The sequence below is a fragment of the Scyliorhinus torazame genome, chromosome 13, assembly GCF_047496885.1.
Source record: "Scyliorhinus torazame isolate Kashiwa2021f chromosome 13, sScyTor2.1, whole genome shotgun sequence".
Classification (NCBI taxonomy): Eukaryota; Metazoa; Chordata; class Chondrichthyes; order Carcharhiniformes; family Scyliorhinidae; genus Scyliorhinus; species Scyliorhinus torazame.
The window spans coordinates 78,357,938-78,370,483 of NC_092719.1; the positions used below are offsets into that span (position 1 = coordinate 78,357,938).

Here is a 12,546-nt window from a genome sequence, read left to right on the forward strand (position 1 = left end):
GGGAGGAAACCGGAGCACCCGGAGGAAACCCACGCAGACACGGGGAGAACGTGCAGACACGGCACAGACAGTGACCCAAGCCGGGAATCGAACGTGGGACCCTGGAGCTGTGAAGCAACTGTGCTAGCCACTGTGCTACCATGCTGCCCACTTGTTTAAACTGGTTGCTCATCAATTCCACCTTCTCATCCATGCCCCTATAACCCACCCTATGCATATTCAGTTACTCCTTTGAAGTGCCTTGGGATGTTTACTAAGGTGTACAAATACAATACTGTTGATTACAGGAGGAAGCCTTTCGATCCATCCGGCCTGTGCCAGCTCTTTGAAAGAGCTATCCCAATTAGTCCCATTTTGTACTTTACCCACGCAGCCCTGCAAGTTTCTCCTTTTCAAGTAAATATCCAAATCCCTTTTGAAAGTAATTATTTAATATGCTTCCGCCACGCTTTCAGGCAGCGTACTACTTCCTGATCATGCCAGCGATCATCATGACCCCATAATGACCATTGTCATTGTATTTAACGGTTTTGAGGGATATTTGTGCTTCAGTTACATTTTAATCTATACATCAGTTTCAGAAAGTTTTATTTGATGTATGAAGGATCAAAATGGGGGATTGTCAAGAATTGCTGATGGTAGATCATTAATTGTCTTTGTATTCCAATCAAAAGCAGCAGAGATGGTTTGGTAATTTGCAGTTTCCAAAATTGAAGGTTAAATTTAAATGTGCCATACTTTCTATTTCTCCATTTGATGACCAATTGCTTAGCTAATAGTGCAGAGGTACCGAATTGAGTCATATCCTCCTTTAAAAACCTTCAGTATGAATAGACATGTCCCTTGTTTCCCTCCCTTTTTGGAGTGCGCAAGTTTGATTTTCAATTAGTTGTAAGGTGCAAAGATCTGGAAACATTCACTGTTCCCAAATCCCTCAATGACATTAAGAAGTGCTGTGGTGCTTTCCAAAGTAACATGGAAACTGTGTGCTAAGCCAAGCTTCATACTATTGTGTGCAGCATCCTTTTTATGAATTCTTTTTTTCTTTGAAAGGAGCCTGGCTATCTTTAAACCAAGTGATAATTCAATTCACACAATTCTCTCTCCGGTTCTAATTAAAGTTGATTTTTCTCAATATAATTCAACACCTATTTTGTTTTAATGCTTGGGTTGTACACTCTGAAACCTGTTGCCACCATGTTGTGTCTCGTGGTTCCCAGATGTTTGAAATAATCAAACTTTTAAATTAAAATGATCACACTATGTGCTGTGGACTGATGCATTGTCAGTCTGATACACAGGCTAAAGCAGAGTAGTGAGTGACCTGACACTTATGCATACATACACATGAACACATAATTCCCAAATCTTATTGGAACATACATAGATACATATGTAGAAGATAGGAGCAGGAGGAGCCTTTTGGCCCTACGAGCCTGTTTCCCCCATTCATCACGATCATGGCTGATCATCCAACTCTAGCCTAATCCTGCTTTCTCCCTATAACCTTTGATTCCATTTTCCCCAAGTGCTATATCTAGCTGCCTCTTGAATATATTCAAAGTTTTAGAATCAACTACTTCCTGTGGTAATGAATGTTTAAATATAATTTGTTTCCACAGACAAATACCAGAATATTCTGAAGATGAATAAATGAGATTTATTTCCACTCTGTGTGAAGAAATGTCTCCTTATCTCTGTCTGAAATGGTTTGCCCTGAATCCTCAGACTGTGACCCCTGGTTCTGGATACACCCATCATTGGTAACATCTTTCCTGCATCTACCCTGTCTAGTCCTGTTTTTTTATAAGTCTTTATGAGATCCCCCCTCATTCTTCTGAACTCCAGCAAGAACAATCCCAACCTAGTCAATCTCTCCTCATATGACAGCCCCGCCATCCCTGGAATCAGCCTGGTAAACCTTCGCTGCACCCCCTCGAGACCAAGAACATCCTTCCTCAGTGAAGAAGACCAAAACTGCACACAATACTCCAGGTGTGGCCTCACCAAGGCCCTGTATAATTGCAGCAACACATCCCTGTTTCTATACTCTAACCTCTCACAATGAAGGAAAACCTAATTATTAGCCTTCTTTACCACCTGCTGCACCTGCATGCTTACCTTCAGCCACTGGTGCACACTCCCCTCTCAATTTACAACCATTCCAGTAGTATTCTGCCTTCCTGTTTTTTGCTTCCAAAATAAATAACCTCACACTTCTCCAAATTGTACTGTATCTACCATTGATTTGCCTACTCGCCCAACCTGTCCAGATCATGCTGTATGATCCCTGCATCCTCGTCACAACTCACCCTGCTACCTAACTTGGTATCATCTGCAAACTTAGATGTTACATTTTGTTCCCTCATCCAAATCATTAATATGTATTGTGAATAGCTGGGGTCCCAGACCGATCCCTGTGGTACCCCACTAGTTACTGCCTGCCAATTTGAAAAAGTCCCATTAATCCCTACTCGTTTCCTCTCTGCCAACCAGTTTTCTTTCCACCTCAATACATATCCCCCAATCCCATGCACTTTAATTTTGAAAAATAATCTCTTATGCGGGACTTTGTCAAACGCCTTCTGAAAGTCTAAATATACCACATCGACTGGCTCCCCTTTGTCAACTGTACTGGTTACATCTTCAAAGAATTCCAACAGATTTGTCAAGCATGATTTTCCCTTCATAAATCCATGCTGACTCTGGCTGATCCTGCCACTGCTTTCTAAATCTTCTGCTGTAAAGTCATTGATAATGGATTCAAGCATTTTCCCCACTACCGATGTAAAGCTTGCTGGTCTATAATTCCCTGCTTTCTCTCTACCTCCCTTTTTGAATATCGGAGTGACGTGAGCTACCCTCCAATCTGCAGGGACAGTTCCAGAGTCTATAGAATCCCGGAAGATGACCACCAATGCATTCACTATTTCCAGAGCCACCTCCTTAAACACTCTGGGATGCAGATTTGCAGGCCCTAGGGATTTATCCGCCTTCAATCCCATCAATTTTCCCAGCACCATTTCCTCTACTAATGTTGATCTCTCTCAGTTCTTCCCTCTCACTAAACCTTTCATTCTCCAACATTTCTGGTATTGAAATTTAACAATGGAACAATTTAACAACATTTCCAGTTGCAGTTTCGAGAGGTGCAGCAACTGCAAAATCCAGTTCCTCATTTCTAGTGCAATGACACTCTTCCAGACATGTAAAATTTGGCATCTTAACACTGCAGAGTACAGAATGGCTGTCCAAGGCATTTGAGGCTGTGCTGTGATTGTGGAGTTCATCTGCTTCTTCGTCATTGGGACACAGTTGTGGGGTTTCGGATACCATTTCTAACGTGGTACTGCTGCAGAGGGCTGATTTGTTCAATTCAGTGAATTCCATTTTCCGCATTCAGAAATAAATTATCCATTTTAGCAAGGGAGGCATTTTGCTTTGGCCAACAGCGATGTAAAACTTAGAACTGAGTACCTCTCTGGAGCTCTGGGGAATTGTGGGTTTTGCAAACTTTGTTCCTCATGAGCAGATGCTGCATATTTCAGTATGAGTTAACAATTAGAGTTCAAGGCACAATTTTAATTCCTGACTAAGCAGAAAACGGAGACATTTTAATTTTTATTTTTTTTTGAAAATCTACTCACCTTTGCATTTATCTGAACATATTTCTCTGAGTCAGCTCCTGGGAAAATGTTCAAGCCGGCGTTTATCATTGAAACGATTAAAGAGGAAGCAGACATCCACTTTCCTCTTAAATTAGAGATATTGTCCACCACAGAAACAGGGCACAGTTGGCAAAGATCCTGTGGGTTTTATAAAAACATACCACAATGAAGCATTAACTAAGCACAATCATTAAGACAATTTCCATATGCACAAATCCTGAGTGTGTCTGCATGATATGATTATGCCTGAGTGAGATCTACCCAGCAACTAAACACACAACTGTTTTAAAAAGGTCTGTTTAAAAAAAAATACAAGAAGAGATTGATCAAAAAAAAATGGTTGCCATGAGTCACCCAGTTCCTGATACTGTGAAGTTAGCCATTTTCCTGGCTATTCCCTGTTGTAGGCAATTTCGTTCCTGGGTGGTACTCTTGAAAGGAAGGTATTAAAATGGAAAGTGTTGGACTTTGATTAGCTGTAGTTAAATGGGAACTGTTAACCAACCAGATACTCATTGGACATTCTAATACCCCTGTTGAGGACAAGATTATCTCCTGTTTATTTTCATCTTGTATGTGTCGAAGGATTTAGAGATGAAAGGACCAAAATATGTAATGACTGTAAGACATGTCAAACAAAGTCCTTCTTGGGAATATACAGACAGGAGGTTTAAAAACTGATTTTGCCCAGCTGAATCAGAAGGAGAAAGAAAAAGAAGTGAGTCATATGAAAACACTGCTCGTAAAGTAGTAAAAAGATTGCTCTCGCTCTCCCTCTCTCTCTCTCTCTCTCTCTCATTATTTATTCTTCTGTGTTTTGGACTATAACTTTCTGTTGGATTTTAACTTTTGTGTGTATGTAATCATGGCTCTAGGCACTAGACCAGTGCAAAATAATGTATAAGTCTCCTCATCTGGTCATCCAACACAATTTGCCAAATATGAACCAACCAGGCAGGATGGGAGGTCAACAATACCTACTCAGATGATCACAAATACGGGATACAAATCTCTGCTTCTGGTATTTTCTGGTTATATTCCAATCAGCAGGCCCAGCAGCATCAAATAGAGTTAACCAGTTTAGGTGGATAGTCGAAAAGATGTTTGAGGTGAACAGCTTGTAACCAAGTGCAGAGCAAGTTAGAAAGGAGCAGGAATAATTGCATTCAAAAGTGATAAGACAAATGTAGAAATAAAAGGTGGGTCCAAAGGAAGTATAAATGATTACAGCAGACTCTCAGAGTAAGGAAACAAGAAAAATCTGGTAAAGCGAAGAATCTTGTGGCCCAGAAATGTAGGATGAGAAAGGTAATTTGGCCACAGGGGGCAGACAACCTTGATGCCATGTACCATTTGAAATGCCTACCTTGTGCACCAACCCACCCCTACTCAATTGCCAGTGACTCTGAGGCAGGCATCCTCCATCCATTTCTGCTATCTGTTGTCTGAGGGAAAATAAAAAGCAGTGGTAATTATCTGTGGATTGCATATGCCTATACTATTTCAAGCCTGCCTTCAGCTGCCCATTGGGAAGAGTGGCAGCCACCATGGAGCCCAAGGTCCAGCAGTTTCTGCCAGAATTGAACTCTGGCATGTGCACCATCATTCTAGCCATAGGCACATTTTGGCAGTGGCTAGGCAAGAGACAAACTGGGCATCTTGGCCTCCCTCTAGGTGTCCCTTCTCCCAAGCAATCAGGGAGGAGCCATCGGGCACGCAAAAGGAGGAGTGCCAGCCTGGCACCCGGGGCATCCAACAAGATACCAAGTGTGCTGAGCCATTCCAACTCCCCTTTCCAGTGATCCCATCAACTCCGGCAGGGCAGGGTGCATTTGCACCTGAGCCGGAGGCCCTTAAAGGGTGGGGGTGGAAATTCAAGAGACAGGTGGAGGCCGTTGCCAGAGAAAAGATTAAACAATCTGGCACTTGGTAAGTGTTAAAGGATGGCCTTTAAACATTTGGGAAGAGATGGCTTGAGCAGAGAAAAGCTGAAGTTTCCTGTGGGACTCTGTGGACGCCTCCTGACTCCCAAAGCATGAAAATATTTAAAGTAACTTTGCTGTGTCACTTATGGCCCTGGATGTACCCCTGACTGGTCTGGCCTGGCGTGGAAGCCTGCAGGGCGCTCATGTGCAGGTTTGATGTTAAGGTGACATCTTGGAAATTATCTGCACATTTATGCAAGAGTGTCATTGACATCAGGTAAGGTCACTGATGTCTGCATCTTAAAACTGCCATAAACCTAATCGGGGGAAGGATACCAGTTGATGAGCTTCCCACACTATTTTAACTAAACTCCATCTTCCCCAATTCCCATGAGCTATCTGATCCCATGGCACTATTTCAAAGAGATGCAACGGAGTTATCCTTGGTGTCCTGGCCAATACTCATCCCTCAATCTATATCACTCATTGACTGACGCTACTTTTTTGCTGTTGTGAGAGCTTGCTGTATTCAAATTGGTTGCTGCATTTTCCACATGACAACAGTGACTAAACTTCAAATGTAGGTCAACAGCTGCATGTTCTCGGCGAAGAAAAGTTCCATATAGATTAAAGTCTTTTTATTCTTTTTCTCTCCACAGATGCTAACTGGCCTGTTGAATGGTTAACTTTTTTTCAGCTGTCATCTTCATTAAATACTGTTTTAACAGAGAAGGACACAGCATTTACAACACAGGAACAGGTCATTCTGAACAGGTGGTCCTTGCAGTGATATCACAGAATCACAGAATTTGGCAGAAGGAGGCCATTCTGCCCATCAAGTCTGCACCAGACCTTGGAAAGAGCACCCCACTTAAGCCCTCCACCCTATCCCGTAACCCAGTAACCCCACTAAGGGCAATTTATCATGGCCAATCCACCCAACCTGCAAGTCTTTGGACTGTGGGAGGAAACTAGAGCACCCGGAGGAAACCCACGCAGACACGGGGAGAACGTGCAGACTCTGCACAGTGACCCAATTTGGAATCAAAGCCGGGACCCTGGAGCTGTGAAGCAACTGTGCTAACCCCTGTACTACCGTGCTGTCCACTATATGCTCCACATAGGTTTCTTTCCGCCATACTTTTTGTAACCCCATTAAGTTAAGTTTAAAAGCTTTAAACTGACTGCCCGAATGTACAGTATTTAGTAACATTGTGGGCGGGATTCCCTCAGCCCAGGCCAGGCCGGAAAATCGCTGGGACGGGCGCAAATCGCGTGACGCCGCCCCGCCGATTCTCCGGAGAGCACGGCGCCGATCGGGGGCTGCTACACGCGGACCCCCTGGGATGGGCTGAGCGGCCTTGCAAAAAAAGAACGATTCCCGTCGGCGTCATTCACACTTGCTCTTACCCAGTGGGACCTCGGTGTGGATCCATCCGGGGGCGGCCTTGTGGGGGTGGGGGTCGGCCTCCGCTGTGGCCTGGCCCGCGACCGAGGCCCCACCAATCGGTGAGCCGGCCTCTCAGGCTGGGGGCCTCTTTTGTACCGCGCCGGCCCCTGTAGCCCTACGCCATGTTGCGTCTGGGCCAGCGCGGAGAAGGGAGCCACTGAGCATGAGTGCATTGGCGCCGGTCCCACTGTGCATGCGCGCATTGGCGTTGGTCTCACTGTGCATGCGCAGACCCGCGGCGCCCATCTGACGCTGGGGATCGGCAGCTGGAGCGGTGTGGGTCGTTACAGTGCCGTGCTGGCCCCCTGTAGGGGTCAGAATCGCTGCTCCGAGGCCGTGTTGACGCCGTCGAGAAACCCAACGGCGTGTACGACGGCGTCAACACTTAGCCTCAGGATCAGAGAATCCGCCCAATGAATCAGGATGCACTGAACGGATTAGGGTGGTTAACTAGAATCATAGGATCATACAATGGTTATTACACAGAAGGAGGCCATTCAATTCATCCATTTACCCATGCCAGCTTTCTGTTGGAACCACTTAGTGAGTTCCATTCCCCTGCCTTTCCCCCGTAGTCCTGCAACTTTCTTTCTCTTTAGGTAACTATCCAGTATCATTGCCTTTACCTAGTTACCAAATACTGAGGCACTCAACCTGGCATGGATCAGCTTGATTTGGAAATTTAACTGTCTGAAACTTAAAGTGTTGTTTAGGCAGAATAATATCAGCGATCTGCTGTTTATTCAATGTGATAGCTGGTATATTGCAGAACAAGCTGTGGAATGCCCATTGTTAAAAATATGCTATTAACTGGTTTATGAGTTTAAATATTTACCGCCACACTTGAGTTAGGGAGATAGTAGACTATACAATAAATTGCTCCTATGTCACAGGGCTGAACCAGTTTTCAGGTAGAAGGTTTTGTTAAAGTATTTTTACATTCCATTTTATCACCTACTTTGAAGAAGCACGATTTCCTGAAATTAGTCAGTCACTTTTTGGTGTAGCTGACTTTCTCAATGTACCAAGATTGTTATCTGGGTTGGGGAATGGGCAGGGGAAAGTTCTGAAAAGAGATTTGACATTTAGCAAAAGTGAAAGATAAATCATCCTAGATAAAAGTAGGTTATATGAGCAGAGCAGGTGGCCCTGAACATTTTGTGTGGAGACCATTTACACATTAAAAATGCACTCCTTAAAACTAGAAAAGACACAATACTGCATAGAATGTAAAATCTCCAGTTACGTGTCATTTAAATTATGAATTTGTTTTCATAGGAAACGCTGTTATGCAAATGCAATCAAACTTAACCACCACAACTTCCTCTTATGACATATCATTCTTGTAACAGCCCTTTCTACAATGATTTTTAATCATGTAAACCTAACTGGAAAGATTTGCATTGCATCAGAACAATAGGCAAAAAATATCTTACGCAATCGAAAAAAATTCAAAAATATTAATGGGTAAAGGATTAAATTCCACTCTGCAGGAACCTTTGGGAATCTACAGAATTTTGAAAGATGACCACCAGTTCATCTACCATCTCTATAGCCACGTCCTTCAACATTCTGGGATGAAGCTCATCTGGTCCAGGGGATCAACCTTCAATCCAGTTAGTCCTCAGTTTCACAAGTCCCTTTGTTGACTAGTACGAGATTTTCTGTACCTTCTTCCATGAAGACAGCGCAAAGTAACTGTTTAGTTTCTCCGCCATTCCCCAATTCACTATAAATTCTCCTGCCCCACCTGTTATGGCCCACATAAGTTCTAGCTAATATTTTCCATTTCACACACCTCTATGTTCCTCGCTGATTTGCATTAATATTCTCTTTTCCCTTTCTTAATCAGTTTCTTGGTTCTCCTTTGCTGATTCTAAATTGCTCCCATTTCCTCGGCTTACTACGTTTTCCAACATCCATACAAGCCACTTCCTTTGATCTAATGCAAAAATTTAACTTATTTTATTAACCATGGTTGATTTATTTTTGGGTATTAGTACCTTCGAGAAATGTATATCTGTTGTAGACCATGCAGCATTTCCTTAAATGCTAGCCACTGCCTGTCTACCATCAAATCTTTTAGTGTATTTTCCTGAATCACCACAGCCAACTTGCCCCTCATAATTCAGAATTTCCTTTCTTCAGATTAAAGACCCAAATTTCAGAATGAATTACAATGCATTCAAATTGAATGCAAAATTCTATCATATTGTTCTCACTATTACCCAAAGGTTCCTTTATAACAAGGTTATTAATTAGCCCTTTCTCATTGTACAACACTATATCCAAAATAGCCTGATCCTTAGTTGGCTCCTCAACCTACTGCTCCAGAAACCCATCTCATGCACACTCCAGGAATTCCTCCTCTACAGCATTAGTGCAGATTTGATTAATTCAGTCGACATGTAAATTGAAGTTGCCCATTGTTGTAGATGGAGGCAAAGATTCCACGAGAGGCCAGGCTGACAGGGTACAACTCACTTTATTCCACACTAGTCACAATAACCACTCCTCTCCTCTCCCTGCAAGGTCTCCCTCTACGAACTGCTTCCAGGTCAGCATTTATATTCTGTGGGGCGCGCCTCCAATTGGGAGGAAGCTCTGCCCCCTAGCCACCTATGTAGCTCATACTCTGAGATGTAGGAGGGGATGAGGATGCTCTGTCCCTGTAGGGAGTCATAACACCCTCCCCCCACCGCCCAAGTCCAGAGAAATGTCCATGTCCTCAGTTGGAGGGTCTCGTGGCCACTTGGGTTGTGGGCGCAGTTCCGGGGGTGGTACGGCTGGCCTGTGAGGTATGTAGCGTACCAGGGACTGCTGCTTCCCCGATGAACGTCGGAGCTGGCCTGGCCCAGCCACTAAGGCTGCTGGTACAATCAGTGCCAGCGCATTGTCGCTGGGCGGTCCAATGTTCATAGTGGAATCCGTCTCGCTGTCTACACCGTCGCTGGCCAGGTCCACGGGCGCCATAGGTCCTCCGGCGTCTGACGTTCAACAGGAGGCAGAACGGGCGAGTGGATCCCTGGGTCCCCTCTGGTCTCGGGGCTCCTTCTAGGCTGTACGTGGGACAGAGTCCGGGTCTTGCGCAGGGCCTCCGGGCCACGTGCCGGTGGTTCCTTGTTGTGTCGTCGGAAGTCCAGGTGGTGGTGTGTCTCTGTGCCCTGTACCTGGATTGCGTAGGTGTAGCGCACAATGACTCACGAGAGAGACGAGTAGAGATGAAGTCGATGAGGCTTTATTAAGCGAGACTTGTCCCCAGCAGTTCAGCAACAGAATGGAGCGGCGGGGAGAAGCTCGGGTTCTTATACTCCGCCTTCAGGGCGGAGCCAGGAGTCAACAGCCAACCAGGACCTGGGATCTGTCAGCCAATAGCATCACGGCTTCACAGTCCCACATGACCCCTAATACATACTACCACATTCACCCCTTGTTAAAAATGAACCCGGCGGGGTGGTGGTTCGCATGGTGGTAGGGGTTTACAAGGCTGGTCCTGGGAGGAAAATTTCGGGCATGTCATTACAGTTTTAGCCCTACACTGGGCTATGTACAAGGTTTGTGAAACTATTTACAATATTAGTAAGAGAAAAAAATTTTTTGTTACAGTCCAACAACATTCTTGGTGTCACGCCGATGCCACGAGTCGAGCGGGTGGTCTGGTCTTCCTCGTCGATCGCCTCAGCCCCGGTGGTGGTGCAGGTGCTTGTTCCGGCGTTGTCGTCTCCGGGAGCGTTTCGGTGTTTGTTCCTGTTTCACTCCTGGGCGGACACGGGAGGAGGACCGATCCTCCCGGGAAGGGGGCGGTCGCGGGGTGCGCCGGTGGCAGGGAGGGGATGATCGGTGTCGGGGGGGGTGTGTGTGTTGCCGGCAGGCGCCAGGTCTCGCAGGGAGACCGTGTCCTGTCGGCCGTCAGGGTACGGTAGGCGTACCGCGGGTTCGCGTGGAGGAGGTGAACCCTCTCGACCAACGGGTCCGACTTGTGCGCCCGTACATGTTTCCGGAGCAAGATGGGTCCTGGGGCCGCCAGCCAGGTCGGCAGCGACGTTTCGGAGGAGGACTTCCTGGGGAAGACAAGGAGGCGCTCATGAGGCGTTTGGTTAGTGGTGGTACACAGCAGCGACCGGATGGAGTGGAGAGCGTCCGGGAGGACCTCCTGCCACCGGGAAACTGGGAGATCCCTGGACCGTAGGGCCAGTAGGACGGTCTTCCAGACCGTGCCGTTCTCCCTCTCTACTTGCCCGTTCCCCCGGGGGTTGTAGCTGGTCGTCCTGCTCGAGGCTATGCCCTTGCTGAGCAGGAACTGGCGCAGCTCGTCACTCATGTAGGAGGACCCCCTGTCGCTATGGATATATGCGGGGCAACCGAACAGTGTGAATATGGTGCTAAGGGCTTTAATGACTGTGGCCGCTGTCATGTCGGGGCAGGGGATGGCGAAGGGGAAGCGGGAGTACTCGTCCACCACGTTCAGGAAGTATGTGTTGCGGTCGGTGGAGGGGAGGGGCCCTTTGAAATCCAGACTGAGGCGTTCAAAGGGGCGGGAAGCCTTGATCAGGTGCGCTCTATCCGGCCTGAAAAAGTGCGGTTTGCACTCCGCACAGATGTGGCAGCTCCTGGTGACTGTACGGACCTCCTCCACAGAGTAGGGGAGGTTGCGGGACTTTATAAAATGGTAGAATCGAGTGACCCCCGGATGGCAGAGGTCCTCGTGGAGGGCTTGTAGGCGGTCTATTTGTGCGTTGGCACATGTGCCGCGGGATAGGGCATCGGACGGCTCGTTCAGCTTTCCGGGACGGTAGAAGATCTAGTAGTTGAAGGTGGAGAGCTCGATCCTCCACCTTAAGATCTTGTCATTTTTAATTTTGCCCCGCTGTGCATTATCGAACATGAAGGCTACCGACCGTTGGTCGGTGAGGAGAGTGAATCTACTGCCGGCCAGGTAATGCCTCCAATGTCGCACAGCTTCCACTATGGCTTGGGCTTCCTTTTCCACTGAGGAGTGGTGGATTTCTGAGGCGTGGAGGGTTCGGGAGAAAAAGGCCACGGGTCTGCCCGCTTGGTTAAGGGTGGCCGCCAGAGCCACTTCGGAGGCGTCGCTCTCGACCTGGAAGGGGAGGGACTCGTCGATGGCGCGCATCGTGGCCTTTGCGATATCCGCTTTGATGCGGCTGAAGGCCTGGCGAGCCTCTGTCGACAGTGGGAAGGTAGTGGTCTGTATTAGCGGGTGGGCCTTGTCTGCATACTGGGGGACCCACTGGGCGTAATATGAAAAGAACCCCAGGCAACGTTTCAGGGCTTTGGAGCAGTGGGGGAGGGGAAATTCCATGAGGGGGCGCATGCGTTCGGGGTCGGGGCCTATTATCCCATTGCGCACTACGTATCCCAGGATGGCCAGCCGGTTTGTGCTAAAAACGCACTTTTCCTCGTTGTATGTGAGGTTCAAGGCGTTAGCGGTCTGGAGGAATTTTTGGAGGTTGGCGTCGTGGTCCTGCTGATCGTGGCCGCA

The 12,546-nt window shown here is 46.9% G+C and overlaps 1 protein-coding gene across 4 annotated transcripts in view; it reads right to left on the reverse strand.

Annotated features, from left to right (window-relative positions):
- Positions 1 to 12,546, reverse strand: part of dnai7 (dynein axonemal intermediate chain 7) — a 184,643-nt gene that overhangs the window by 6,162 nt on the left and 165,935 nt on the right. For all 4 annotated transcript variants that reach the window (XM_072471822.1, XM_072471824.1, XM_072471823.1 and 1 more), the window contains one exon: positions 3,648 to 3,806. In XM_072471822.1, coding sequence (XP_072327923.1) covers positions 3,648 to 3,806 — 159 coding nt within the window. The remainder of the gene's footprint in view (positions 1 to 3,647; positions 3,807 to 12,546) is intronic.